Source organism: Taeniopygia guttata, chromosome 22 (genome assembly GCF_048771995.1).
Source record: "Taeniopygia guttata chromosome 22, bTaeGut7.mat, whole genome shotgun sequence".
Classification (NCBI taxonomy): domain Eukaryota; kingdom Metazoa; phylum Chordata; class Aves; order Passeriformes; family Estrildidae; genus Taeniopygia; species Taeniopygia guttata.
The window spans coordinates 3,685,249-3,711,894 of NC_133047.1; the positions used below are offsets into that span (position 1 = coordinate 3,685,249).

The 26,646-nt window shown below is 54.0% G+C and overlaps 4 protein-coding genes and 1 non-coding gene across 11 annotated transcripts; 4 read left to right on the top strand and 1 right to left on the bottom strand.

Moving 5' to 3' along the window:
• The first annotated feature begins 1,622 nt into the window (after positions 1-1,622).
• On the top strand, positions 1,623-6,326 carry FAM136A (family with sequence similarity 136 member A). Its single transcript, XM_032752363.3, has 5 exons — positions 1,623-1,754; positions 3,040-3,180; positions 3,716-3,946; positions 5,334-5,356; positions 6,215-6,326. Exons 1-3 carry the CDS (start codon positions 1,668-1,670, stop codon positions 3,902-3,904), a joined length of 417 nt encoding a protein of 138 aa, XP_032608254.2. The 5' UTR covers positions 1,623-1,667; the 3' UTR covers positions 3,905-3,946; positions 5,334-5,356; positions 6,215-6,326.
• SNRPG (small nuclear ribonucleoprotein polypeptide G) lies at positions 3,858-7,240 on the top strand. 3 transcript variants are annotated; one of them, XM_072917532.1, is made up of 4 exons: positions 3,858-3,946; positions 5,334-5,356; positions 6,215-6,339; positions 7,070-7,240. In XM_072917532.1, the coding sequence occupies exons 2-4, from the start codon at positions 5,338-5,340 to the stop codon at positions 7,118-7,120; spliced, it is 195 nt and encodes a 64-aa protein (XP_072773633.1). In that variant the 5' UTR covers positions 3,858-3,946; positions 5,334-5,337; the 3' UTR covers positions 7,121-7,240.
• A 127-nt stretch (positions 7,241-7,367) lies between these two features.
• Positions 7,368-13,441, bottom strand: PCYOX1 (prenylcysteine oxidase 1). Its single transcript, XM_030289956.4, has 6 exons — positions 13,306-13,441; positions 11,680-11,886; positions 10,899-11,073; positions 10,374-10,585; positions 9,560-9,712; positions 7,368-9,156 (listed from the first exon to the last, which is right to left on the bottom strand). The coding sequence occupies exons 1-6, from the start codon at positions 13,388-13,390 to the stop codon at positions 8,498-8,500; spliced, it is 1,491 nt and encodes a 496-aa protein (XP_030145816.4). The 5' UTR covers positions 13,391-13,441; the 3' UTR covers positions 7,368-8,497.
• A 52-nt stretch (positions 13,442-13,493) lies between these two features.
• TRNAG-CCC (transfer RNA glycine (anticodon CCC)) lies at positions 13,494-13,564 on the top strand. Its single transcript has one exon. It is a non-coding gene; the product is annotated as a tRNA-Gly (tRNA).
• Positions 13,565-14,676: 1,112 nt separating this feature from the next.
• On the top strand, positions 14,677-26,643 carry TIA1 (TIA1 cytotoxic granule associated RNA binding protein). 5 transcript variants are annotated; one of them, XM_032752402.3, is made up of 12 exons: positions 14,679-14,875; positions 17,708-17,804; positions 18,334-18,432; positions 19,329-19,383; positions 19,509-19,596; positions 20,763-20,838; positions 21,443-21,551; positions 21,920-22,015; positions 22,100-22,184; positions 22,728-22,851; positions 23,895-24,034; positions 24,576-26,643. In XM_032752402.3, exons 1-12 carry the CDS (start codon positions 14,850-14,852, stop codon positions 24,673-24,675), a joined length of 1,095 nt encoding a protein of 364 aa, XP_032608293.2. In that variant the 5' UTR covers positions 14,679-14,849; the 3' UTR covers positions 24,676-26,643. The 5 variants fall into 5 exon arrangements, 4 of the variants coding, with proteins under 4 accessions (XP_072773776.1, XP_032608293.2, XP_032608296.2 ...); XM_032752405.3 differs by lacking the exon at positions 14,679-14,875 and adding an exon at positions 14,925-15,189; XM_032752403.3 differs by lacking the exon at positions 14,679-14,875 and adding an exon at positions 15,018-15,189 and having other exon boundaries at positions 18,338-18,432.
• The last annotated feature ends 3 nt before the right edge of the window (positions 26,644-26,646 follow it).

Consider the following 26,646-nt stretch of genomic DNA (forward strand, 5'->3'; position numbering starts at 1 on the left):
CCCATTATTTCATCCCAAATTTTCAATCCCTGATGCCCAATTATTATCTCAGTCCCATTTTCCCATTATTTTATCCCAAATTTTGAAGCCCTGATGCCCCAATGAGGAACTCGGCCCCATTTTCCCATGATTTCATCCCAAATTTTCAATCCTGATGTTCATATTTCAAGTTTTGGGCTCAGCCCACCCCATTTGGGGGCAGGTTTGGGGCAATTCTCGGCAGTTTTGGGGTGGTCCTGGAGGTTTTGGGACAATTCCTCTCAGTTTTGGGATTGTCCTGGAGATGTGGGGACATTTTTTTGGGTGGTTTTGAGGCGATTCTCAGCAGTTTTGGGACAATTCTCAGCAGTTTTGGGGGATTCTCAGTGGGTTTGGGGCAATTTCTGGCAATTTTGGGGCGATTCTCAGTAGTTTTGGGACAATTCCCGGCAGTTTTGGGGGATTCTCAGTGGGTTTGGGACAATTCCCGGCAGTTTTGGGGCAGGTTTGGGACAATTTCCCTCAGGTTTGGGGCGGGTTTTGGGACGGGTTTTGGGGCGGTTTTCCTCAGGTTTTGGGACGATTCTCCTCAGGTTTGGGGCGGGTTTTGGGGCGGTTCCCCTCATGTTTGGGGCGGATTTTGGGGTGGTTCCCCTCAGATTGTGGGAGGATTCCCCTCAGGTTTTTGAGGCGGGTTTTGGGGCGGATCCCCTCAGGTTTTTGGGGCGGTTCCCCTCAGATTTGGGGCGGGTTTTGGGGCGGTTCGGAGCAGCTTTAGGGGCGGGTTTGGGGCGGTTCTGGGCGGGTTTGGGGCGGGTTTTAGGGCAAGATTAGGGCGGATCAGGGCGGGTTTAAAGGTGGGATCAGGGCGGTTCTGGGCGGGTTTGAGGCGGGTTTAGGGCGGGATTAGGGCAGTTCTGGGCGGGTTTAGGGCGGTTTAGGGTAGGTTTAGGGCGGGTTTAAGGAGGTTTAGGGCGGGTTTAAAGCGGTTTTAGGGCGGGTTTAGGGCAAATTAGGGCGGGTGTAGGGCGGGTTTTAGGGCGGGTGTAGGGCGGGTTTAAGGCGGGTTTAGAGCGGTTCTGGGCGGGTTTAAAGCGGGTTTAGGGCGGTTCGGGTCAGGTTTAAAGCGGGTTTAGGGCGGGTTTAAGGCAGTTCTGGGCGGGTTTAGGGCGATTCTAGGCGGGTTTAAGGCGGGTTTAAAGCGGGTTTAGGGCGGTTCTGGGCGGGTTTGAAGTGTTTTTAGGGCAGGTTTAGGGCGGGTTTAGGGCCGTTCTGGGCGGGTTTAAAGCGGTTTTAGGGCGGTTCGGGGCAGGTTTAAAGCAGGTTTAGGGCGGTTCTAGGCGGGTTTAAGGCGGGTTTAGGGCAGTTCTGGGCGGGTTTAGGGCGGTTTTAAGGCGGGTTTAGGGCGGGTTTAGGGCCGTTCTGGGCGGGTTTAGGGCGGTTTTAGGCGGGTTTAAGGCGGGTTTAGGGCGGTTCTGGGCATGTTTAAAGCAGGTTTAGGGCGGGTTTAGGGCGTGTTTAAAGCGGTTTTAGGGCGGGTTTAGGGCAGTTCTGGGCGGGTTTAAAGCGGGTTTAGGGCGGATCAGGGCGGGTTTAGGGCAGTTCTCGGCGGGTTTAGGGCGGGTTTAGGGCGGTTTTAGGGCAGTTCTGGGCGGGTTTAGGGCGGTTTAGGGCGGGTTTCGGTGGCCATGGCGGAGGCGGCGCAGGGCCGGGTGCAGGCCGCGGTGGAGAGCGCCGTGCAGGGCCTGGAGCGGGAACAGATCCGCGCCATGCAGGTACCGGGACAGCGGGGGACACCGGGGGGACACCGGGGGGACACCGGGGACACCGGGGGGGACACCGGGGAGGACACGCCGGGAGGGTCCGGGCCGGCCCGGGGCTGCTGCTGTACCTCCCCACACACACACAACACACACACACAACACACGTGGGTGCCCCGGGCAGCGCCGGGACCCCCCCCAAATCACCCTGAAATCCCCCCAAATTACCCTGAAATCCCCCCAAATTCATTGTGACCGCCATATACATCTCCTGAGACCCCCCCTCAAATCACTGCAATCCCCCCAAATTCATTGTGACCCCCATATACACCTCCCGAGACCCCCCTCAAATTCACTGAAATCCCCCCAAATTCATTGGGACCCCCATATACACCTCCCGAGACCCACCCTCAAATTCACTGAGACCCCCCCAAATCACTGAAATACCCCCAAATTCATTGTGACCTCCCTATACACCTCCTGAGACCCCCCTCAAATTCAATGAGACCCCCCCAAATCACTGAAATCCCCCCAAATTCATTGTGACCCCCATATACACCTCCCGAGACCCCCCCAAATCACTGAGACCCCCCAAATTCATTGTGACCCCCATATACACCTCCCGAGACCCCCCTCAAATCACTGAGACCCCCCCATACACACCCTGACACCCCCTAAATCACTGAGACCCCCCCCAAATTCCATCCTCTGTGCCCCCCAAGTGCATCTCCTGTGCCCCCCCAGTTCATCCCCTGTGCCCCCCCATGCTCGGGGCACACCCGGCTGCTCCCCCCAAGGGGTCTGGGACCCCCAAACTGACCCCACTGACCCCTTGTGACCCCCCCTTCCCTTCATGGCCCTGGGGGTGACCCTTCTGCACTGTGTCCCCGGAGTGTCCCCACTGTCCCCTTCACCTGGGAGTGTCCCCCACTGTCCCCTTCACCTGGGAGTGTCCCCGGAGTGTCCCCCACTGTCCCCCCTCACCTGGGAGTGTCCCCCACTGTCCCCTCTCACATCAGAGTGTCCCCCAGAGTGTCCCCCACTGTCCCCCCTCACATGAAAGTGTCCCTAGAGTGTCCCCACTGTCTCCTTCACCTGGAAGTGTCCCCAGAGTGTCCCCCACTGATGCCCCACCATGTCCCCGGCTGACCCTCCCTCCAAACCGTGTCCCCAGGGTGTCCCCCTGACCCCTCTGCTGTCCCCAGGGTGTCCCCTGCTGTCCCCAGAGTGTCCCCCTGACCCCTGCTGTCCCCAGTTGTCCCCCGTTTCCCCGTTAACCCCTGGTGCCCCGTGTCCCCAGGGCGCCATGTTCCGCTGCAGCGCGCGCTGCTGCGAGGACGCAGCTGCCTCCATGCAGGAGGTGCAGCGCTGCATCGAGCGCTGCCACGCGCCCCTGACCCGCGCCCAGGCCATCGTCACCGCCGAGCTGGAGCAGTTCCAGGTGAGCACGGGGGGCACCGGACCCCTGGGACCCCTGGGACCCCTGGGACAGCACCGGGACCCCTGAGCACAGCACTGGGAGCCTCTGGGACCCCTGAGACAGCACTGGGACCCACCCTGGGACCCCCAGGCACAGCACTGGGACCCTCTGGGACTCCCTGGGACAGCACTGGGACCTTTTGGGAACCCTGGGCACAGCACTGGGACCCCTGGGACAGCACTGGGACCCTCTGGGACCCCTGAGACAGTGCCAGGACCCACCCTGGGACCCCTGAGACAGCACTGGGACCCTCTGGGACCTCTGGGCACAGCACTGGGACCCTCTGGGACATCTGGGGACAGCACTGGGACCCTCTGGGATCCCCTAGGGACAGCACCGGGACCCCTGAGACAGCGCCAGGACCCACCCTGGGACCCCTGAGACAACACTGGGACCCCTGGGCACAGCACTGGGACCCTGGGCAGGACATGAGCCCCACCCCCAGTCCCTCCCAGTGTCCCCCAGTCCCCCCAGCCCCGCTGACCGCTGCCCCCAGGACCGGCTGAGCCGCTGCTCGCTGCAGTGCTCGGACCAGGCCAAGGACGCGCTGGAGGCCGGGGGCTCGGAGCCGCGCGTGCGGGACCAGCTGGACGCCTGCCTGGCCACCTGCGGGGAGCAGCACCTGCGCCTCGTGCCCAGCATGGCCAAGAAGATGCGGGATGGGCTGGCCAGCATCCAGCAGTGACACCGGGGACACCCCGGGGACCGCCCCAAGAGATCATTAAAGGCCAGGGCAGCTCCCACCGACCGCGGGCGTGCTGGGGGCTGGGGGTGATGGGGGTGATGGGGGAACTGGGGGTGATGGGGGACTGGGGGTGATTGGGTGATATTGGGGGTGATTGGGGAACTGGGGAGCACTGGAGGTGATGGGGGCACTGGGGGTGATGGGGGAACTGGGGGTGATGGGGAACTGGGGGGTACTGAGGGCATGGGGGGTGATAGGGGAACTGGGAGAACTGGGGGGCACTGGGGGTGATTGGGGCACTGGGGGGGACTGGAGGAACTGGGGGTACTGGGAGAACTGGGGGGGAATGGAGGTGATTGGGGAACTGGGGGTGATGGGGTGATGGGGGTGATTGGGGAACTGGGGGTGATGGGGGAACTGGGGGGCACTGGGGGTGATGGGGGGACTGGGGGTGATGGGGGAACTGGGGGTGATGGGGGAACTGGGGGGACTGGAGGTGATGGAACTGGGAGGCACTGAGGGCATGGGGGGTGATGGGGGGCACTGGGAGAACTGGGGGGCACTGGGGGTGATGGGGGGCTGTGAGGGGGTGACAGGCTGGGTGCTGAGGGGACACTGCAGGTAAGGGGGAGCATTGGGGGATGATGCTCAGGCACAGAGGTGTGTGCAGGTGTGTGCAGATGTGGGGTGTGCAGGTGTGGGGTGTGTGGGGTGTGAGTGTGGTCCCACACTGGCCTCAGGTGACCCTGGTGCTACGCACACCTCAAACACACACAGGGACACACTCAAACCCACATGTGTGCACACCTGGGCAGCTGGACACACAGAGACGGGGGCACACGCACTCACATGTGCACACCTGGGCACACACAGACATGGGCACGGGTGGGCACACTCACACGGCTGTGCAGGTGTAGCACACAGGCACACAGGTGTGCACTCACACACGTGTACACACATGTACACACATGTACACTCACACACGTGTACACACGTGTGCACACGCGCCCCGCCGCGCCGCGCACGATGGCGGCCATACCGCCGTACCTCCCCGTGTAGCCGCGCACTCCCCTCACCGCCCCCCGCTGCCGCCCCGCTGCCTTGCCCCGGCCGCGCCGCTACTCGGGTGAGTGCGGGAGCGTGCCGCGCGCCGCCATTGGCTGGCGCGGGGAGACGCACGGCGCGCTGACGTCAGAGCGCGGCAGGGACGGCCGGGGGCTGCGGGCGCCATGAGCAAAGCGCACCCGCCCGAGCTGAAAAAGTGGGTCTGGGGGCGAGGGGGGCAGGGCGGAGGGAAGCGGGACCGCCGCTGGCCGGTGCTCCGGTGTAACGGCGGCGGGGGACGCGCGGTTCGTGGGGGGGATAATGGCGGGGGGGCTCCTGCCCGGTCGCCACCCGCCGGTGCTCACCCGCTGCCGTCTCCTTGCAGGTTCATGGACAAGAAGCTGTCGTGTGAGTTCTGGAGCGGATCTCGTCCTGATCCCCTCACGGTGCCCGGGGACTCCATCCCGCCCCGATCCCCCTCACGGTGCCCGGGGACTCCATCCCGCCCCGATCCCCCTCAGGGTGCCCCGGGACCCCCGCGCCGATCCCCTCACGGTGCCCCGGGACCCCCACCCCGATCCCCCTCACGGTGCCCCGGGACCCCCACCCCGATCCCCCTCACGGTGCCCCGGGACCCCCGATCCCCTTCACGCCCCCCGCTGTTGGGGTCCCGCCCCCCAACAACGCCCGGTTTTGGGGACCCTCCACAGCCCCGCTGTGGGGGACTCCTGAGCCCCCCGCCCGGTTTTTGGGGACCCCCGCCCACCCCTCACAGAGCCCAGATAGCAGGTCAGGGCTGCTGATATCCGACCTTACAGCACATTAATTAAAATTCTAATTCATTCATTAATAATTCACTACTTTACCTATAACACGAGTTGAAAATTCACTCTGTTCCCCTTATCCCATTAACGGGTTGTGCTCAATCATTCCCATTCTCCCCCGGGGTGCCCACTGGTTGGGAACTGCAGGTTTGGGGTGCACAGCCCCGTTTTGGGGTGCCCGCCCTAAGGGAGCTGCAGGTTTAGGGTGCCCGCCCTAAGGGAGCTGCAGGTCTGGGGTGCACAGCCCCGTTTCGGGGTGCCCGCTGGTTGGGAGCTGCAGGTTTGGGGTGCACGGCCCCGTTTCGGGGTGCTGCCCACCCTAAGGGAGCTGCAGGTCTGGGGTGCACGGCCCCGTTTCGGGGTGCCTGCCCTAAGGGAGCTGCAGGTCTGGGGTGCACAGCCCCGTTTCGGGGTGCCCACCCTAAGGCCCGGCTCCCCGCAGTGAAGCTGAACGGCGGGCGGCACGTGCAGGGCATCCTGCGCGGCTTCGACCCCTTCATGAACCTCGTCATCGACGAGTGCGTGGAGATGGCGGCGGGCGGGCAGCAGAACAACATCGGCATGGTGGTGAGGCACTGGGAGCACTGGGAGTACTGGGACAGGGTGGTGAGGCACTGGGAGCACTGGGAGTGGGGTGGTGAGAGCACTGGGAGTACTGGGACAGGGTGGTGAGGCACTGGGAACACTTGGAGTGGGGTGGTGAGAGCTCTGGGAGCACTGGGAGTACTGGGATAGGGTGGTGAGGGCACTGGGAACACTGGGAGTACTGGGAACAGGGTGGTGAGGGCACTGGGAGCACTGGGAACAGGGTGATGAGGCACTGGGAGCACTGGGAGTGGGGTGATGAGAGCTCTGGGCATATGGGAGTACTGGGAGCAGGGTGGTGAGGGCACTGGAAACACTGGGAGTACTGGGAGTGGGGTGGGGAGAGCACTGGGAACACTGGGAATGGGGCGGTGAGAGGACTGGGAGTACTGGGACAGGGTGGTGAGGCACTGGGAATACTGGGAGTGGGGTGGTGAGGGCACTGGGAACATTGGGAGTACTGGGAGCAGGGTGGTGAGGCACTGGGAATACTGGGAGCAGGGTGGTGAGTGCACTGGGAAGCACTGGGAGGTCTTTTCCACTCTCAAGGATTCTGCTATTCTGTGATCCTTGAGGATTTCAGGTTAAAATCAGTCCATTTTGGTTCTTGCGAGGGAATTCCAGCCAGATTTCCAAGGATTTTTGGGGAAACAAAACTGGAAGGAAGGAACCCTTAGATCGGAGGTAACAGCTCTCACCTTGCCCCTTCCAGGTGATCCGAGGGAACAGCATCATCATGCTGGAAGCTTTGGAACGAGTATAAACCCCTGGAAAACCCCAAGTCCTCACCCACTGCTTCCATTCCCTCGTCCAAGATGCCTCCCACGAGTGTACAATTATTTTGGTTTTGTTATTAAATCAATTTTGTAATGGTTGACCTAAATCAAGCCTTTGTCGCACCAGTTTTTGGCAGCTCGGTGGTAATTCTGTTCCCAATCCTGGGAAAACTTTTATTTATGGAAGTTCAATTTATACTATTTCTGGTGGTTTTTTTACTTAAAACACACTCAGGTCATTAAATTCTTTATTAACTTTGTACCTGAACACGGCCATGGATGTTGGTGGTTCTCCCTCTTTCCCACCCTGAGGAACAATTCCTTGGCAGACCCTTGGGAAAAGTTGGGGCAGAGGGATGGACAGCCAGGGAGTCGATATTCCCAGCTGGAGGGCACTTTGGGGGTCAACATGGCACTTTTAATGAATTCCCTAACCTCAGACAGGGCTAAATCAAGGAAAACTGAGGAAAACTCATGGATTTGTGTGAGGAAAACGTCCCAGCTTACTTGGGAACGCTTCACTGCTCCTGCTCCCTCCAGAGCTGGCCAAACACCTTCCAGGTGGCACCAGGGGACGTCAGGATGAGATATTGGGAAGAATTTTGTCATGGAAGGAAGGGTTGTCCAGCCTAGGTTATGGCAGAGTCACCATCCCTGGAAGTGTCCAAACAACACATGGACGCAGCACTTGAGGACATCATTAATGGTGAACGCGGTTGGGCTGATGGTTGGACTTGAAGTTCTTGATGACCTTGAGGGTCTTGATGATCTTGAAGGTCTTGATGGCCTTGAAGTCCTTGAAGCTCTTCCAACCTTTAGGATCCCATGATCCTATGAAACACCTCCTTGGAGGGGCAAAGCACAGAGTTCATTGATGGTAATTATGACATCTTGAAGATCTTCATGGTCTTGAAGATCTTGGTGATTTTGAAGGTCTTGAAAATCTTCCAACTAAGGATCCCATGATCCTATGAAAGACTTCCTTGGAGGGGCAAAGTATGGAGTTCATTAGAGTTTATTACAGCATCTTGATGGTCTTGAAGATCTTCTATCTTAAGGATCCCATGATCCTACAAAACACCTCCTTGGAGGGGTGAAGTATGGAGTTCATTAGAGTTAACTACGGCATCTTAAAGCTCTTCCAACCTAAAGGATCCCATGAAACACCTCTTTGGAGGGGCAAAGTATGGAGTTCATCAGAGTTATTCAGGGCATCTTGATGGTCTTGATGTTTTTGGAAGATTTTGCAGGTCACGATGATCTTGAAGATATTCCAACTGTAAGGATCCAATGATCCTACGAAACACCTCCTCGGAGGGCGAAGCACAGAGTTCATTAGTGTTAATTAAGCCGTGGGGGTCGTGTCAGAGCTCCGTTTTGAGCTTCTCGTGCAGGTCCTCCTGGTCGACGCTGGCGCTGTGGCCGTGCCAGCGGTGGAAGGCGAGCAGGGCGGCGTTGCGGGCGGCGATGGCGCTCATCTCCATGGCGCTGGCGGCGCGCTCCAGCCCGTTCAGGTAGTAGAGCTGCTCGTGCAGGACGATGGGAGGAAGCTTCTCGGCAGCGCTGTACTGGGGATACGCCAGCCACGGCTTCACCTTCACCGAGTCGTACGAGGAGAAGAGCAAACCGAGCTGCTCCTTGGTGAGCTCTTCATTGGAGAACACCTTCCAGACGGCCGACGGCAACGGCAGCTTCCCGCCCGTGCCCGTGTCCCCAACGGGGGACACCACACCCAGGCTGTTGATGAACAGTTTGGGGTTGTCCGTGGTGAAAATGGCCCCAAAGTGGAAAGCCTGGGGGTCACGGTAGCCAAAGAAGGAGGTGTTCAAGCGCCCGTGCACCAAGGTGGTGACGGTCTGGTGGTAGGGATTCCGGAATTCCGGGATGGGAGGGTCGAAATTCCGGAAGGTGATGTCGGCCATCTTGCGGCCAAGCGGAGCTGCGATGACGACAATGTCGTAGGTGTCCCCCGTCAGCCCCGAGGACGTGTTGTAGGTGACCTCGTAGAGCTTCACCGGGTCCCCTGCGGAGAACAACTCCTTTATCCTGGCCCATGCTGGGAGGGATTCTGACTGTCCCTGCCATTTCAAAATGCCACCACATTTGGATTTATCAGGTTGTACCGCTGTGTTTTGAGCTCTGTTTTCATGGAATCGTGCAATGGGTTGGATTGGAAGGGATCCTAAAGCCCATCCAGTTCCATGGCAGGGACACCTTCCTCTATCCCAGCTTGCCCCAAGCTCCATCCAGCTTGGCCTTGGACATTTCCAGAGATCCAGGGGCAGCCACAGCTCCTCTGGGAATTCCATCCCAGCTCCTCTCCGCCCTCCCAGGGAGGAATTTTCATTTTGAAGCCCCAAGGGGCCAAGGTCACTCTCCAGTGTCACCATGCCCACCCCTCTGAAGGGAATTCCAACCCCACTCACCACCACGCTTGGATCTGGTTTTTGGCTCTATGGACACGACTGTTCCTGGGATAACCTCGGCCTTGGAGGAGTAGATGAGTCCAGAGCACACGAGTTTGTTCCCCCCTTTCACAGACCAAAGGCCCGACTGCACTCCGGCCAGGCTCACAGCACCTGCAAGGAAACAACCACTGTCAGAGCAGGGAAACTCTGGAAAAACAAACTGCAAAATCAGGGTAGACAAACATCCCTTTGGGACACAGAGCTTGGAGCCCAGGGAGCAGGAACCCAACACCCAAATGTCGGTGTTAGCTTTTGTCAGTGTTTCCTTTCTCAGAGTTTGTCCGTTTGTCAGTGGACTCAAATGACTTTCCCCATTGCTGGTAGATTCAAAAGAACTGAGGCCAAAGATGTGGCAAGCTTCAGCCCTTTATTATCCTTTACAGTAAACTTCCAAACCTTTCCCCATTGATGGTGGACTCAAATGACTGACACCAAAGATGGTGGCATCAGCCCTTTATTATCCTTTACAGTAAACTTTCATATCTTTTCTCTGTAAATGGGCAGCACCATGCAACACTGACTCCTTCTCCTCTTCTCCCCTTCTCTCTTCTTCCTCTTTCCTCCTCTTTCTCACGACCACCCAACCCACTCTTTTAAAACACACATCCTTACTGGACAGAGCCACGACCTATCAAGGGCAAGGCTGCTTCCACTCTTTGGTAATTAGTAGAGCTGCAACTCATCAGGGACAAGGTTGCCCACAGAACCATCTCTATTCTCTTCCAATCCATTCTCCCACACCCAGGACGGGAGGCTACCTCCAAACACTCACCTACAAAGCCATTGATGGCGACCCCCTGGCCGTAATTCACCCTCATGGCCGGACAAACCACCTGGTTGATGAATTTCTGGGAGAATCCTGCTTTCTGCATGGCCTCGTCGATGCTCTGGTTGAGCAGCCGCGCGAAGTCGTCGCCTCCCAGGGCGTGGAGCAGGCGCTCGTTGCTGCTGAAGGCGTAGTCGTGCATCTGGTACCGGTAGATCCTTTCATTGCAGACAAGAAATGGTCTCTGTTAATGAGCTCTGTGGCCCTGGCAGCTGCGGGGGATCTCGTGGGGTGGCTTTGTGGGAGCTGCAGGACAAGGGCCTGGAGGCACAGGACAAAGAGGGCAGGTTTAGGTTCCATATTGGGCATTTTTATCAGGGTTTCCCTGAGAAGCTGTGGCTGCCCCATCCCTGAAGTGTCCAAGGCCAGGCTGTGGAGCTTGGAGCCACCTGGGGCAGTGGAAGGTGTCCCATGGAATGTGGTGTTTTTAAGGTCCTCTCCCAGTTTTTCCCCCTCAGGACCCCATCCCACCTCATGAACTTGTCCAGGATGTCCTCCACCCACATGGACATGCGCAGGGGGTTGAGGCCGTAGTGCCAGAGCAGCTTGAGGAGGTTGATGAAGGACCAGCTGCTCTCCTCAAACACAAACTCCTCCCCATTGTACACACCCGCGAGGCTGCCCTGGGGTGAGGCAACCGAGAGGCCTTTAGGAGAAGGACAGAAAAAGGGAATTTAGGGAAAAGTAGAGCTGTTCCACCTTAATTTGAACTTCCTGAGAGAACCTGGCTTTGTGCTGCTAAGGTGAGTGACTGAAGATTGGAGTTCCCAAAGCGTGGAAAGGGGAATTAGCCCTTGATCACGGGCCAGGGAGTGATTAGAGGTGATCTTTGGATCTTTATGATGCCATAACTGGGTCACCTTGGGGAGAGGTGACACCATTCCTGTTGCAATGTGGGTTTCCTTTGCCTGGAGTGGGACTGGGGTACCACAGGGGGCATGGGGGAGGTGATGGGGGCAGTTTGGGAAGGAAAGTGGCCTGTGGGGAGGGATATTGGAGAAAGGTGGTTACTAGGGAAGTGTTTGGGGGGATATTGGGAAAAGAAGAGGAACTGTTGGGGAAGGATATGGGGGAATATTGGGAAAAGAAGGGCAGGCTATTGGGGAAGGAGATGGGCTGCTACTGGGGAAGGATATGAGGGCTACCAAGCCTTGTTCTTTCGAGGGAAGTTCCCCAGCAGATTGGGACCAAGAGCACCCCAGAGGAATAATTATGGAGCTGGGAAACACCAGGGTGGGGGGTCCATGCTCACCCAGCTCCTTGACAAAATGCTTCATGTGCAGGTTGAGGGGGTGGATCACAGACCCCCCTGCCTCGTAGGCAGAACCCTCCATGTCCAGCGTGTCCAGCCGGCCGCCCACCGCTGCCTTCTCCAGCACGTGCAGCTGCACGCCATGGCCGAACTTCTGCCGCAGGAAATACGCGGCGGCCGAGCCGCCGATCCCGCCGCCCACCACGGCTGGGAGAAGGGGCTCGGTCACCTTCACACCCCTACGAGCCACCACTTCACACACCCCCCTCAAACATCCCTCACAGACCCCCTGCACCACAGATCCCCTGAATGGAATCCCTCACAGATCCCTCATGGACCCTCTGCAGGACAGATCCCCTCAATGGAATCCCTCACAGAACCCTCACAGACCCCCCTCACCCCAATCCCCTCAAGGGAACCCCTCACAGATCCCTCATGGACCCTCTGCAGGACAGATCCCCTCAATGGAACCCCTCACAGATCCCTCATGGACCCTCTGCAGGACAGATCCCCTCAATGGAATCCCTCACAGATCCCTCACGGACCCCCCTCACCCCAATCCCCTCAAGGGAACCCCTCACAGATCCCTCATGGATCCCTCATCCCAATCCCCTCAAGGGAACTCCTCACAAATCCCTCACAGACCCCTCACCCCGATCTCCTCAAGGGAACCCCTCACAGAACCCTCACAGACCCCTCACCCCGATCTCCTCAAGGGAACCCCTCACAGATCCCTCATGGACCCCCTGTAGGACAGATCCCCTCAATGGAGCCCCTCACAGATCCCTCATGGACCCCCCTCACCCCAATCCCCTCAAGGGAACCCTTCACAGATCCCTCACAGACCCCTCACCCCGATCTCCTCAAGGGAACCCCTCACAGATCCCTCTTGGACCCTCTGCAGGACAGATCCCCTCAATGGAGCCCCTCACAGATCCCTCATGGACCCCTGCACCACAGATCCCCCAAAGGGAACACCCCACAGATCCTTCACAGATCCCCTCAATGGAACCCCCCTCATATCCCCTGACCCTCAAAGATCCCCTCACAGCCCCCCAACCTTCAGGAGGTCCCTCCATTGCACCTTCCTCACAGATCCCCTCAAAGGATGCTCCACACACCCCTCTGACCCTCACAGATCCCTCATGGCTCCCCCCACCTCAGATCCCTCAAGGGACATCCCCCCATTACTCCCTGTCCCATATAGATCCCCTGATGGGTCTCCCATGTCACATCCCCTCAATGGCCCTTAAAAGATCCTCCCTCACCCTCAGGGATCCCCTCACAGGATCCCAGTGGCACCTCCTGGCCCTCACAGATCCCTCATGGCTCCCCGCACCTCAGATCCCTCAAGGGACATCCCCCCATTACTCCCTGTCCCATATAGATCCCCTGACGGGCCTCCCATGTCACATCCCCTCAATGGCCTTTAAAGGATCCTCTCCTCACACCTTCCTCAAGGATCCCCTTGAGGAATCAAGGCCTGGGCCTCACCGATCCCCTCATTCCTTCACGGGACACCCCTCGGCCGGCTGCCCTGCACAGCTCCCCCCGGCCGATTCCCCGTCCCTCCCACAGCCGCCTCCCCTGAGCCCATCGGGCGGCCATGAGGCGCTGCGTTCGCACCGATCCTGGAGGGGCCATGGCGGAGGCTGAGGGCGGGCGGGCAGAGCGCGGCCAGCAGCGGCAGGAGCCGGCAGACGCCCGGCATGGCGGCGGAGAAGGGCAGAGGGCGATGGGCGGGCCGGGAGCGCGGCCGGGGCGCTGCGGGCGGCGACACCATGAGGGACACGGAGAGGCACCATTCTCCAGCCGCGCCGCTGGTGTAGTGGTATCATGCAAGATTCCCATTCTTGCGACCCGGGTTCGATTCCCGGGCGGCGCATGATTATTTTACGTCACTTAAAATCCTTTTTTTCGTCACTTAGAATTTTTTCATTGATTCCAAAGTACTTTCTTTTATATCCTGTGAAAAATGCATATTTTATGATTGTTTTTTCAATGTTACAATGAATATTGTGTGTGTGATGTTACAAAGTTATGCTGTATTAATTCTCTTAAGTAGCGTGTTAAATACAGTTTTAGGTTACAACGTAATGTTAAAATAGAAATTCTGTGTTAAAATAGAAACTCTGCGATATAGGATTTCTTACAAGCTCAAGCAGGAAGATGAGATAATCAAGAAACTCTGCACAGAAATGTCAGCAAAGGGGGCCCATAAAATGTTACAGAAAAGACATTCTTCCACCCTCTCTCCGTCTTTTTGGAACCACCAAGATTAAGGAGAAGAAGTTGACATAAACCAGAAAAGTTCCTAATTTGCAAGGAATTTATATATTCCTGAGATATATGAATATGCAACAGGTTATTGCTTTTAAGGTTATTCCTCTGTTCACAAGTGATGCTTTTCGTGACTTAGTGTCCGAGAGCATCCGGACGTCCGTAATTCTTTGCTTTTTATTGTCTTGTAATTGCCCTAACTCCTAATTTGTGTCAACTTCTTTTCCTCAATCTTGGTTGTCTTAAAAAGACAGAGAGAAGGTGGAAGAATGTTTGTCTTTTCTGATAAGTAGGCAGTAACTTCTTATGGGCTCCCTTCGCTGCCATCTCTGTGTGAAGAGTTTCTTGATTATCTGATCTTCCTGCTTGAGCTTGTAACAAATCCTACATCGCAGAGTTTCTATTTTAACATTATGTTGTAACCTAAAACTACATTTAACACACTACTAAAAAGAATCAATACAGCATAACTTTCTAACATCACACACATAATATTCCTTGAAACATTGAAAAGCCAATCATAAAATACGCATTCTTCACAATTTTTAAGCCACTTCTTTTCAACCCCTTCATTCCTCACCCCTTTATTTCGAACGTTTTTAATTTTAAATCCATTTTCAATCTTTAAATCAATTTTCAATCTCCTTCCCCCCTCAGGGCCGCGCACGCGCGGAGCGTTCCCGCGCCGTTCCCGCGCTCTCCCCGCGCACGCGCGTTCCCGCCTCCCCCTCGTCCCCTCAGCCCTCAGCCCGCCCGCCGCCATCTTGCGAGGAGCCGCCGCGGGACCGTCCGGCGGCGGGGCCGGCGCCGCTCGGGCTGCCCGGCCTGCCCAGGGCTCACGGGGCCGCCCCGGCGGGCGGGAAGAGCCGGGGCTGGGCGGCGGCGGAGCCATGGAGGATGAAATGCCCAAGACCCTGTGAGTGGGGAGGGGGCGAGACCGCCTATTGTTCCCGGCTCCGCGGGGAGGGGCGGCCCGGGGGTCGCCTCACGGATGGGGCCCCTCAGGGCTCCGCCGCGGACTCGCAGCCGCCCCGGGGCTGAGGGGTAGCCGGCTCCCGCGGTATTCCTGCCCTTTGCCCGTGCCCAGTGCTGGGCACCGCCGCTGCCCTCCGCTCCGGGCGTTCCCCTGCGCCTCCAGCTGACACCTGGAGGAACAGGGCTGTGTGCAAGCCGTGTGTCCCTTCCCCGCTACGTCCCAAGTCACATCTGGAGAGAAAAGGGGTCTGCAAGGTGTGTGCCCCCCCTTCCCAGTCCATCCCTGGTCACATCTGGAGGGAAGGCAGTGTGGAAGGTGTCCCCTCCTCCCTGCACGCTCACGTCTGGAGGGAAAGGGGCTTGGAAGGTGTGTGTGCCCCTCTCCTCAGTCCATCCCAGCCCATGGCAGGGCATTGAACGGGCATGACCCGTGTCCCTTCCACCCCAAACCATCCTGTGGTAAGGATCCTGCCATTCTGTATGACCCTTGTAAGTTGGATTTTTGTCCTGAGGTCTGTGGGGGCTGCCAGGGCACACAGCTGGAGCCCCACTGCCCTGTCAGCAGCTCCGTGGCAATGACCAGGCAGTGCCCATCAGTCCAGTGCTTGTCCCAGTGTTCAAAGCACTCTCTGAACCTGTTGTGAATGAGGAAGCCACGTAAGGACAGGTTTAGGTTGGATTTCAGCAAAAGGTGCTGCAAAACCTGACAGTTTCACACAGCTCCTGTGCACACTTGTGCTGTGTTTCCCTCCTTCTCCCAGGCAGGTGTTACCTGGAGTAGCTTTCCTTTGTTTGGATCAGGGAAATCAGGCTCCCTGTAGAAGCCTTGTTCTGCAGTGCAGGAGGGAGAGAGGGAATCATTCCAGGGTGAGGGAATGTTGTGGACTGCTGCCACTCCCCGGGGCTTGAGAAACACCTTGGCTGAATGACCACAGGTCAGCAAGACCCTGACGTGCCTCACCCCAGCTGTCCCGGGCACTGACCACTCTCTGCTTCCCCAATCCCGCTGTTTTCCCACATTTTGGGAGCTATTCCTGGCCTTTGCAAACACACAGTGTTGGTGTGTTTATTTGAGAAGATGTTTTCCCCCATCCCAAGGGTCCTGTGGTGGCCTCGAGGTGTGCCAAGGAATGCAGGTCCCTGTCCTGGAGCACGTGCAGCTGGTGGCAAGGACAGGGCAGCACTGAGGCTGCAAAACACCTGCAGGATCACCGAGCCCTGCCTTAAAACACAGCTCAGGGCTGAGCAGCTTCCAGGCTGGGATTTCTCTGACTCCCTCCCTGTGACTTTTTGGGGTCACACAGGGAATTGTCACCAGGTCGGGTGACAATTCCCTGCTCTTTAGCAAGAACAGAAAGTGCAGCTCATGTTAGTGGATGCTCTATCCATGCTCACATGGAGGTTTCTGTAGGATTTCTGCTCCCTGGGTGTGGATTTTGGAGCTTTCTGAGCTGTGTGGCTCCCAAAACTCTCTTCACCCTGTTTTATCCTTCCCAAGTGTTCCTGGAAGTAACTCTTTGTTTTTCTTTTTTTCCACCTCACCCCTGTCAGTGAGGAACAACCACAGACAGAAAGTGCAGCTCAGGGTGGTCTTTAGTGGGTGTTAAATCCGTGCTCACACAGAGATTTCAGTAGGATTTCTACACCAGAAATCCTCCCTGGGTGTGGATTTTGGGGCTCTCTGAGCTGTGTGGCCCCCAAAATTCTCTGCACCTTGGTTTTTCCTTCCTTAACCCGTTGCAGTTGTTTTTCTGGAGCAGCTTGCAGCCACTCCTGGAAGTAACTCCTTGGTTTTGCCTTTTCCACCTCACCCGTGTCAGTGAGGGGGTGCAGAGCCCTGTGTTGCCTTAGGAGCAGTCAGGAGGCAGCCTTGGAGGTGACAGAGTCCTGTTGTTTGTGTTTTCCATGGATGCACGTGGGATACGTGTCTTAAATTAAATTATTTTGTGGTCTGAAGCACGTGCAGGTGCTGGCAGCACTTGGGTTTGGCTTCTCAAGATGAACTTGGATAACACAGCCCTTCATCTGCAGAGTCATCAACCAACTGGTTAATTGGATTCTGGTGCAATTAGCAGGAAAGAGGGGTGGGAGAGGTGCAGGAAGAGCCAGGACTGAGCTCTCCTGGCAGGGTCACCTGGGTGCTGGAGTTTCTGTACTGGGAAATCAGTGTAGAAATGTGGGAACTGGAATTTTTGTACTGGGAAATCAGTGTAGGGATTTGGGAACTGGAATTTCTGTACTGGGAAAACAGTGTAGGGAGTTGGGAACTGGAATTTCTGTACTGGGAAAACAGTTTGGAAGGTCAAGTTCATGGAGTCATGGAATACTGGAAAGGTTTGTGTGGGAAGGGACATGAAACCCATCCGGTGTCACCCCTTCCGTGGTGAGGACATCTCCCAGTGTCCCAGGTTCCATCCCAGCCCCTCACCCAGTATTTCTTCCCAAAATCCCACCTAGATCTCCACACGGAACCGTGGAATGGTTTGGGTCTGAGGGACCTCAAAGCCCATCCAGTCCCACCATGGGTCCCACACTTTCCATAGATCAGGTGGCTCCAGCCTGGCCTTGGACACTCCCAGGGATCCAGGAGCTCCTCTGGGGGTTCCATCCCAGCCCTTCCTCCCCCTGATTCCATCCATTATCCCATCTCACCCAGCCCTCTGGCAGTGGGAAGCCATTCCCCCTTTTCCTATCCCTTCATCCCTGGTCCCAAGCCCCTTTCCACGTTCCAGCGTGTCCAACATCCGTGTCCATACCTGTGTTTGACCCTCAGCTACGTGGGGAACCTCTCCAGGGACGTGACCGAGGCTCTGATCCTCCAGCTCTTCAGCCAGATCGGCCCCTGCAAGAACTGCAAGATGATCATGGATGTAAGAGCCCGAACGCTCCCACTTCCCTGCTCCTCCTGGGAGCTGCAGGCTCCAGGCTCTTCTCCTGCCTCTGGGAATTCCCCTGGGAACAGCCCAGCCTCCTTCAATAAACCTGCAGGCACACTCCCGTGGGTTTGCCATCATTTCTGCACGTGCCTGGTGCTGAATTTACACATGGGTGGGTGTGCAGAGGGACAGTGAGCTCATTAAATCAGGAGGGGATTGCAAACAAGGTTTGGAAAATTAGTTTCAGTCTTTTTACCTTTCTAAAGGAGAATTGGAAGCTTTGTTAGTCCCTGTAGGGGCAGAAAACCTGTCCACATGGGGCAGTCAGAGGCTGAGCAGAGCAGCCAGAGCCCAGCTTTGTGCCCTCAATCCCGGGTTTGTGTCCCCAGTCCCACCTTTGTGCCCCTAGTCCCAGCTTTGTGTCCCTAATCCCAGGTTTATGTCCCCAGTCCCAGTTATGTCCCAGTCCCAGCTTTGTCCCAGTGCCAGCTGTGCCCTAAGCCCGGCTCGCTCCCTGTCTCAGACAGCTGGCAACGACCCCTACTGCTTCGTGGAGTTCTCCGAGCACCGGCACGCGGCCGCAGCGCTGGCTGCCATGAACGGCAGGAAGATAATGGGTAAGGTAAGCTGCCGTGCCCGCCGTGAGTGTGCCAGGGCAGAGCCAGCTGTGCCAGGGCAGAGCCAGCTGTGCCAGGGCCGTCAGGGTTTTGGGAGGAGAAATTCAGTGTTGTACGGGGAAGTTCAGAGTGTTGCGAGAAGGAATTCATGGTCTTGGGAGGAGTTTAGAGTGTTGGGAGAAGTTCAGGGTGTTGGGAGAAGTTCAGGATGTTGGGAGGAATTCAGAGCATTGGGAGAAGTTCAGAGCATTGGGAGGAAAAGTTCAGGATGTTGGGAGGAGTTCAGAGCACTGGGAGAAGTTTAGTGTGTTGGTAGGAGATCTCAGAGCATTGGGAAGAACGTGGAGCTGAGGGTGTGGAGCTGGGAGGAAAATCACAGAATTCCAGAGCAGTTGGGTTGGGAGGCCCCTCTGGAGATGATCCCAAGCCAAAGCTCATCCAGAGCAGGGTGCACAGGGGAATATCCCAGCAGGGTTTTGATGTCTGCTGAGAAGGAGCTACCACAGCCCATTCCAGGCCTCAAGGGAAAGTTTTCCTTCATATTTTCCCTCATTATTTTCCTTCTTTTCCTCATATTCAGGTGGAACATCCCATGTTTCAGTCCATTACCCTGTCACTGGGAACCACTGCTCAGAGTCTGTCCTCATCCTCTTCACAATCACCCTTGAGACATTTGGGAGCCATTCCCTGTGTCCTGTCCCTCCATCCCCTGGAGCCTTCCCTTCTCCAGGAGGGCAGCTCTACCCCTGTTCATTTACCAACAAACCTTCTCCCTAGAAAAATGGCTTAAAAGTCAAGTTTTAACCCCAGCCTTGCACCCCTGTAGGGTCAGATTTGAGCCCTGGAGATGTTTGAGCTTTTTTAGGATTTGCCAAATCTGATGTGTGATTCCCATTTGCAGGAGGTCAAAGTGAACTGGGCCACCACCCCCAGCAGCCAGAAGAAAGACACCAGCAGTAAGTGTCACCTGTGTAGTAACAGCTGGAGTTTTAATAAAGGGTTTTTTAAGAAGAGGTTTTTTTCCCTCTGCTTTGCTCAGAGGCATCTTCAACCACTGAATCCTTTCTCTGTTTCCCCAAAGATCATTTCCACGTCTTTGTTGGAGACCTCAGCCCTGAGATCACAACTGAAGACATCAAAGCAGCCTTTGCTCCCTTTGGAAGAATCTCGTAAGTCCTTTTTTTTTTGGGGGGCAGATCAAGATCTCTCTCCTGAGTGGAGGCACCTTTGTGTTCAGTCAGTGACACTGTGGCAGTGTCACAATTCTTCTCACACAGCCACATCCTTTATCCCACCTGGTCTGTGGAAAACCCAGACCCTGCACCTGGGCTGTGCATTTCCCTGGGCACTCTGGATTTTTGGGGCCAACCCTGCTTTTTGTGGCATTCATTGTGGGATCCAACAGAGAACAAATATTCCTGCTGCTTTGGAGAGGGATTTTCCTCAGGCATCTGGCTCTGTCGGTGCCACAATTAATGTTAATTAGGCTTAAAACCTCCGTGCCTTAACAAACTTTGTGCCCACTGTGGCTTCTCAGTGCTCTGCTGGTTTCTCTGCCCCCTCTGATTTCACTTCCATGATTTCCTGACTGTTTTGTTGGGTTTTTTTTTTTTACTTTTCTGAAGAGTGGACAGAATTCCATGGCGGACCAAAGGCTACAGTTCACAGTGGAGAAACGCTGTAGTTTTATTTATCAATTTTATTCCTTTTTCCCTTCTGGTTTTTTTTTTCTGTACCTCACAGTTCCAGTCACTCCTATTTGGTAATGATGCCTGATGCGTGGTTTTAAGACTTGAAATGTGTTTTATTTTCTTTAATAGTTAATATTCAATGTAATCATTAATTTAATTTCCATTCAGTTCAAAATAATTCAGTGATTTCAATAATCTGAAATATCAATCTCCAAATTTACAGCTGCCCACAGCCCAAAATGGGGTAACAAATTGACCTGAGAATTAAGGAATTCAGTTAACAGCCGACGTATGCCTTTCAATTCCTATTTTTTCATTTTTATTTTCATTTTCTATTCCTTTCTATTTAACATTTGCAATGAGCAGGTAAAATGTGTTGGCAAATAAAGAAGATTTTAAAACTTGAATGGTTCCAAGCAGTGATGTGGAACAGCTGCCTTGTGCCTTTCCCAGCCTGGCAGCATCAGCCAGCTGTAAAACTCAGCCATTTCTTAAAGAACCTCTTGATTTGCATGTTGTAAATTTAATTTTGCTCCTTTAGCCAAGCTGTGTGTGAAGAAGGAGATGCTTTGAGCCTGGTGGAGGGGAGAGGGGAGAGGTGGGGCTGAGCTGTGGGGCTGAGCTGGGTCCCTTTGTGCTTCCAGGGACGCACGGGTGGTCAAGGACATGGCCACAGGCAAGTCCAAGGGCTACGGCTTCGTCTCCTTCTTCAACAAATGGGTGAGAGATCCTGGTTTCCATTCCAAAAAATGGGTAAAATCCCCTCACTTCCCTCTTAATAAATGGGTAAAATCCCTTAATTTACCTCTTAATAAATGGGTGCGAATCCTGGTTTTCTTCCTCAAAAAAATGGGTGAAATCCCCTCAGTTCCCTCTTAATAAATGGGTAAAAACCATTCAGTTCCCTCATAATAACTGTGTGAGAGATCTTGGTTTACATCCCAAAAAATGGGCAAAGTCCCATCATTTCCCTCTTAATAAATGGATAAAATCCCTTCATTTCCTTCTTTAATAAATGGGAGATAGCTCTTCACTTCCACCTTCAATGAATGGGTAAAATCCCTTCCTTTCCATGTTCCAAAAATGGCCAAGATATTAAATTCCTTCAGAGGATGGGAAAGATTCCTTTATTTCTTTCTCCAATAAATGGGAAGGATCCCTTCATCCAATAATTGGGTGGGATCCTTTCATTTTCCCCAGGAAGGGCTTGGGACACTGCCAGGGTCACTCAGGAGGGCACTGGGGTCCCCCTGAGGCCCTGACCCCAAGAAGGGGTGCCAGCAGTGGGGTCAGAGGGGTTTTTCTCTCCCTCTCCCTCCTCCAGGACGCCGAGAACGCCATCCAGCAGATGGGGGGCCAGTGGCTCGGGGGCCGGCAGATCAGGACCAACTGGGCCACCAGGAAACCTCCAGCTCCCAAGAGCACCTTTGAGAGTAGGTGCCCACCCTGTGCCCTGCCAGCTCCTGGGGTGGGGGATCCCAGAGTTTTTGGGGTGGGAAGGACCTCAGAGCCCATCCCACCCCACCCTTGCCTTGGGCAGGGACACCTTCCCAGTATCCCACCCCAGTCTCCCAGTTTGAAGCCATTCCCTGGGTCCTGTCTCTCCACCCCTTGTCCCCAGTCCCTCTCCAGCTCTCCTGGGTCCCTTTAGGCCCTGCAAGGTGCTCTGAGATGTCCCTGTAAATATTTGCAGGTCGTCCCAAACAATCCTGTACCAGTCAGGACTAAAATTCTCCCCCCAAAATTCCCGTCCCACCCTTTGAAAACCAAATGCAACATCCCAAACTCCAATCTCTTGCAGCAAACACCAAACAATTGTCCTACGAGGAGGTGGTCACTCAGTCCAGCCCCAGCAACTGCACCGTGTACTGCGGGGGGGTCACCTCGGGCCTCACAGGTACGTGTGGGCCCAGCCCCTGGCACTGTCCCCCTGTCCCCACGGGTGCCTGACGCTGCTGTCTGTCTGTCCTTCCTGCTCCAGAGCAGCTGATGCGCCAGACCTTCTCCCCCTTCGGGCAGATCATGGAGATCCGAGTGTTCCCGGACAAAGGCTACTCCTTCGTCAGGTGGGAGCATGGGGGGTGACCCAGGGGAGAGGGTCTTTCCTTCCTCTGCTCTGGAACAGGTGGGGAAAATCCCAAAAAGCACTTGGGACAGGGATCTTTGTCTTCCATCACCCCAGAGAATTCACCAAACCATCCCAAATCAGAGGGTTTTTCGTGCCTCTGCTCTGAGGGGGGTTATGGCCATAAAAAGTGGGAAAAATCCTAAAAATCACTGGGAACGGGGATTTTTGTCATATGGGAAGATCCATTTATTTCCTTCTCTAATTAATGGCAAGATCCCTTCATTTCTTACCAATGAATGGTGACTTCAACCTCTCCCATTCAGTAAAATAAAATCTATTAAAAAAATCAATAAAAATCAAGAAACATTGTAAAAGAATGAATAAATTGACTGATCTTTCCCATTTAATAAAGAAATCGGTGAAAAATATCCCCAATAAGTATTCCAAATAAATATTCCCAATCAATACCCCAATAAATATTCCCAATCAATATTCCTAATCAATATTCCAATCAATACCAAATCAGTATTTCCCCTGGCAGGTTCAGTTCCCATGAGAGCGCCGCCCACGCCATCGTCTCCGTCAACGGCACCACCATCGAGGGCCACGTGGTCAAGTGCTACTGGGGCAAGGAGACGGCCGACATGGCCGGGCCCGTGCCGCAGGTCAGGGTCCCTGCAGAGCCCGGGGAGCCGTTAATTAACCAGCTCGTTAATTAGGGAGTGTGAATGAGGGAGGGATGGATGATAGGTGGATCCATGGAGGGATAGATGGACAGATGGATGATGGACGGATGGATGATGGATGGATCCATCAATGGTTGATGGCTCCATGAATGGATCCATGGATGATGGATGGCTCCATGGATGATGGATGGCTCCATGGATGGATGATGGATGATGGATCCATGGATGGATGATAGATCCATGGATGGATGGATGGATGGACGGATGGATGATGGATGGATGGATGAGAGATGGATCCATCAATGGATGATGGCTTCATGAATGGATCCATGGATGATGGATGGATCCATGGATGGATGATGGATCCATGGAGGGATGGATGGATGGATGGATGGATCCATCAGTGGATGATGGATCCATCAGTGGATGATGGATCCATGGATGGATGGATGGATGGATGGATTCCATCAATGGATGATGGCTCCATGGATGGATGGATGGATGGATGGATGGATGGATGGATGGATCCATCAATGGATGATGGCTCCATGGATGGATGGATGGATGGATGGATGGATGGATGGATGGATCCATCAATGGATGATGGCTCCATGGATGGATGGATGGATGGATCCATCAGTGGATGATGGCTCCATGGATGGATGATGGATGGATCCATCAATGGATGATGGCTCCATGGATGGATGGATGGATGGATCCATCAATGGTTGATGGCTCCATGAATGGATGGATGGATGGATGGATGGATCCATCAATGGATGATGGCTCCATGGATGGATGGATGGATGGATGGATCCATCAATGGTTGATGGCTCCATGGATGGATGGATGGATGGATGGATGGATCCATCAATGGATGATGGCTCCATGGATGGATGGATGGATGGATGGATCCATCAATGGATGATGGCTCCATGGATGGATGGATGGATGGATCCATGGATGGATGATGGCTCCATGCATGGATTCCCCATTCCCTGACTCCTGCCCGTGTGTCCCAGGGCCAGCTGAGCTACCCGCCGGCCTACGGGCAGTGGGGGCAGTGGTACGGCGGTGCCCAGCTGGGCCAGTACGTGCCCAACGGCTGGCAGGTGCCCGCCTACGGCGTCTACGGCCAGGCCTGGAGCCAGCAGGGCTTCGGGTGAGTCTGGGGTGCTTTTACCCCAAATTTCATCCCCTTGGGGAGGGATTGGTGCACCTCAGATCCACAGCGGGGTGGGGACATCCCAGTGAGGTGGGGACATCCCAACAGGGGTGGGGACATCCCAACAGGATTTTGGGTGACTCCAGAACCGTTTTTATCCCTTTTATCCCTTTTGGGAAGGAATTTTTGCACCTCAGATCCACAGCAGGGTGGGGACATCCCAGCAGGAGTGGGGACATCCCAGCAGGGGTGGGGACGTCCCAACAGGGGTGGGGACGTCCCAACAGGATTTTGGGTGACTCCAGAGCCGTTTTTATCCCTTTTATCCCTTTTGGGAAGGAATTTTTGCACCTCAGATCCACAGCAGGGTGGGGACATTCCAACAGGTCTTTGGCTGCCTCCAGATCCATTTCTACCCCATTTTTTTCCCATTTTAGAAGCAATTTCATTTCTCTCCCCCCCTCAAACCCCCACAACCCCTCTCCCCACAAATCCCAGGTCTCTTTTGGGATTTCTGACGGATTTTCCCTCCCTGCAGGCAGAACCAGCCGTGGCTGGGCCCCGGGTACGGCCCAGGCCAGAACGGCACCGTGGTGCCAACCCAGCCCGGATTCCGCGTGGGCTTCGAGAGCCCCTGAGCCCAACAGCACCAGAATCACCAAAACCTCCTGTTTCACCCCAAAATCCAGCCAGGAGCTGCGTGGCCTTCGAGACCACCTCAGCCCAGCGGCACCAGAATCACCAAAACCTCCTGTTTCACCCCAAAATCCAGCCAGGAGCAGCATGGCCTTCGGGACCACCTGAGCCCAACAGCACCAGAATCACCAAAACCTCCTGTTTTACCCCAAAAACCGGCCAGGAGATGCGTGGGCTTCGAGACCACCTGAGCCCAACGGCACCAGAATCACCAAAACCTCCTGTTTCACCCCAAAAATAACCCAGGTGCCACGTGGTGTTCGAGACCCCCTGAGCCCCCGTAGCGTCCGAACAGCACCAAAACCCTCCTGTTTCACCCCAAAAACCGGCCAGGTGCTGCGTGGCCAGCACCGCTTTTTAATCTTTTGTTTTGCTTTTTTTTCTGTTTTTTTCCTTTTATTTATTTTTCCTTTTTTTTTTTTACTTTTTTTTTTTCCTTTATTTTTGCTTTTTCCCCCTGTTTTTTTGCTTTTTTCCTTTATTTTTCCTTCTCTTTCCCTTTTTTCCCCTTATTTTTTTGCTTTTTTTTCCTTTTTTCACCTTATTTTTAGCATTTGTTTTGCTTTTTTCCTTTTTTTCCCTTTTTTTGCTATATTTTTCTTTTTTCCCCCTTTTGTTCATCTTTTTTCCTTTTTTTCCCCTTTAGTTTTCATTTTTTCGCATTTTTTCTCCTTTTCTTTTGCCTCTTTTTTGCCTTTTTTATGTTTTTTTGGGTTTTTTATCATTTTTTTGCTTTTTTATTTCTCCTTTTTTTCGTTTATTTTTCCCTTTTTTCCTCTTTTTTCATTTTTAATCTTTTTTGGTTTTTTTCCTCCTTTTTTTTTTCTTTTTTATTTTTGGTTTTTTTTTTCCTTTGTTTTTCTTTTTTTCCCTTTTTTCCCTTTTTTCTTTTTCTTTTTTCTTTTTTTTCCCCTTTTTCTCCTTTTTTTCTTTTTTTTTTCTTTTTAGTGTTTTTTTTCTTTTTTTGTTTTTTCTGTGTTTCGGGGGTTTGTTTCGGTGTTATTTTTTTTAATGTGTTTTTATACAAACAAAACTGCAGGGACTTGGCTGCCTCAGCTGAGAATCGAGGCAGGAATTGCACAAAGTCATCCTTGGGGGGTGTTTTGGTTTGTTTTTTAATTTTTTAAATTTTTTTTCGAGGGGTTTTCCCTCAGAAAAAGCAGAAAAAGCTGGGGAAAAAAAAAAACAAAAAACACCCCAAAAAAAGCCAAAAGTGTGGGAATCCTGGAGCTGCCTTCAGCCTCACACCCTCCTTTTTAAAGGAGATTTTTTTAGCCAGAAAAATCCTTCGTTTACATCCTTTTTTTTGTGCATCTCAGGGTGGGTTTTTTTGCCTTATACTGGGAAAAAAATATTTTAAAAAATAAAAATAAAAAAGGGACTCAAAAGTGCCCAACTCTCCCCACATGAGCCAAGATTCCCACCCTGGGACAGCAAAATTCCTGTTGCTAAAATGTGACAAATCCCTTTGGGGTTGGTTTTTTGGGGTTTTTTTAAATTTTTTTACTGATTTTTACATTTTCCTGTACTGATTCTGTAAAATATTAGGAGCAAATTGAAGAATTTTTGCACAACCTCAGCCACTTTTGTACTTTTTTCCTTATTTAAAGGTAGGACACGGAGTCTTTTAATGTGATTTATGCCTCAAATCTTCCTTCTTTTATTATTTTTTTTTTTTTTGTGGATATGAAATATCTCTTGGAATATAAAATTTTTAATCCACTGTGAAAAATCCCCTCCGTACCCAGGTGTGTTTCACAAGGGAGTGAAGCTGAGAAGAGCTCCCAAACCTCATCTGTCAGAGGCCAAAAAACGCCCTTTTTTATCCTACCTCTCGCCCAGCCTTTAAAAAAAAAACGCAAAAAAAAAAATCGCAAAAAATGGAAAAAAAAACAAAAAGCTTTTTTTTTTAA